At 41.8% G+C, this 2,390-nt stretch overlaps 1 protein-coding gene across 1 annotated transcript in view; it reads left to right on the top strand.

The window, feature by feature from the left end:
* The window catches only part of tlr2 (toll-like receptor 2), a 10,179-nt gene extending 8,400 nt beyond the window's left edge, over positions 1–1,779 (top strand). Inside the window, exon 5 of the mRNA XM_037684521.1 lies at positions 1,344–1,779. Within this exon, the coding sequence (XP_037540449.1) occupies positions 1,344–1,737 (394 nt within the window). The 3' untranslated portion in view covers positions 1,738–1,779. The remainder of the gene's footprint in view (positions 1–1,343) is intronic.
* Positions 1,780–2,390: the final 611 nt, after the last annotated feature.

Raw genomic sequence — 2,390 nt, 5'->3', positions numbered from 1 at the left:
TCCATTGTTAGGCTGATGGTCCTTCTTGAGCATGTGATCAGCTGGTTCTGGTTGTCAGCAGCAAACTGGTTGATCCACTCTGAGACGGTGCTATTTAAGAGACTGAGCTGAATACAGCACCTCAGACTGAGGAAGTCTTTCGGATGAAAGACGAAACATTTCTACAATTAAAAAAAATAAATAAAAAGTATGTCCAGTGGACCAGATTTAACTTTTTTAGACAGTTCAATAAAGTGACAAAAAACTTTTTTGGACTCAGATTATTTGGTGTAATATTGTTTTCATCTACTCTATTCAAGATGTTGTTTCTCGACAACCTGATCTGGTTGTTGGAAGTTAAACAGCATATCAAGGTTTTGCTGTTGTTGAGCAACAAACAAGAACAATCTTTAATTCTTGCTGCTACATCAGTCATGTTTGGGGCTGTAGGTGAGGTTGGAAGTGGGTCTATGACATCACAGTTTTTAAAAAGTTGTATTTTAGCTGTTCACATGAGAATGCAACAGTGGTGTTGGGTCATTTTCTTGCTCTGGAACCTGGTTTTGAAAAATACAGTTTAGGGGCTTTGTTTACAGTCTACCTTTAAAAGAAGTCACGTTACAAAAAGTTCCACAAGCAACAATAGGTTTCTGTGATTCTGCATGTCCCATTAAAACTCTTTAAGTTGTTTTTTTAGCGTATGAGAATGGTAAAGAAAGATTATACTGAGTCCTACATCGGGGAAACAAAACAGCCACTGGCCAAAAGGATGGCCCAGCACAGAAGATCAACATCATCAGGCCAGGACTCTGCGGTCTACACTCATCTCCAGGCCAGCGGTCACTCTTTCAGGGATGAAGATGTTCACATCCTGGACAGAGAGGAACGAGGGTTTGAGAGAGGAGTAAAGGAGGCCATATTTGTGAAAAGAAACCGTCCATCATTAAACAGGGGTGGAGGCCTCCGAGTTCAACTGTTCCCCTCTTACAATGCTGTGATTGCTAGTATCACTCAGCCCTCTGTGAACAGTAAACAGCCATCAGTGTGCTAATGATCCATTGTTAGGCTGATGGTCCTTCTTGAGCATGTGATCAGCTGGTTTTGGTTGTCAGCAGCAAACTGGTTGATCCACTCTGAGAAGGTGCTATTTAAGAGACTGAGCTGAAAACAGCACCTCAGACTGAGGAAGTCTCTCGGATGAGAGACGAAACGTTTCTACTTTTTTGTTGTTGTTTTTTTTTTTTTTGAATGTCCAGAGGACCAGATTTAACTTTTTTAGATTATACTGAGTCACAAATAATACACATATTTAAAGAAGCTGAAAGATGGATCAGTAACCTGGTTTCATATTTCCATTTCTACAGTGAGGATGACTCTGAGAGTCCCAGGTCCTCTCGTCCATTGACCCTGTGCCTCCACAAGCGGGACTTCCTTCCCGGACAGTGGATCATGGACAACATCATGAACGCCATCGAGCGCAGCCGACGGACTGTGTTCATCCTATCCCAAAACTTTGTTCAATCCGACTGGTGCCGCTATGAACTGGACTTCTCCCACTTCTGGCTCTTTGACACCGGTGGGGATGTGGCCATCTTGATCCTGCTGGAGCCATTGTCCATGGACGACGTCCCTAGACGCTTCTGCAAACTACGCAAAATCATGAGCTCCACCACCTACCTGGAGTGGCCTCAGGAGGAGGAGAGGAGGCTGGAGTTCTGGAGGAGTCTACGCAACGTTCTGCGAGGAGACAACAGCTGAAAAATAACACCGGAAGTATCAGTAATATATTGGCGGAGAACCGGGCGCAGTTTTTTTTTTTTTTTTTTTGTAAGTTACTTGCATTCAGTTTATCAAAGCAAACATTGTTTTTGTTTAAACGTGAAATTTACTAAAATGTTCTACCGGGGTTCAGATACCTGCTGTGCTGTTCGCAGTTGCACGAACAACCAGAACAAGCTAAGGCTACAGCAATAGTGTTTTGAATATAGACCCAAAACCAAAAAAGATTATTCCTGTGAAAAGTGGTATGGTTTTCATTGCCTACCTACAGATGAGGAATTAGGAAGAATGTAGCTGAAGAATCTGAATTTGAGGAAACCACTCAAAACGCGGTTTGTGTGCTCATTTCACTTTGTAAACAAATGGCCGACAGAGGAAAACCTGCATCCTACTTATAATAAACCACCAGAGAAGAGACACTGGATCCTCAGAAGGACTGGAAACAGTGTGATGAGAATATCATGTATATCTGAATATATATATACTGAATGAATATATATCATGAATATCTTGTCCTCTCTAAGTGTCTTTAAGAATCTGTTGGACTCCTGGCAGGGACCAATGCAGACATGTCCCTGTTTTTAGTTTTCTACATTTGTCTTAGAATCTAGCTGTTTGTTGTTTTTTTTGTT

The sequence above is a fragment of the Nematolebias whitei genome, chromosome 1 (assembly GCF_014905685.2).
Source record: "Nematolebias whitei isolate Nwh7 chromosome 1, NemWhi1, whole genome shotgun sequence".
Taxonomy (NCBI): Eukaryota; Metazoa; Chordata; class Actinopteri; order Cyprinodontiformes; family Rivulidae; genus Nematolebias; species Nematolebias whitei.
This window is presented reverse-complemented; position numbering and strand designations above follow the sequence as displayed.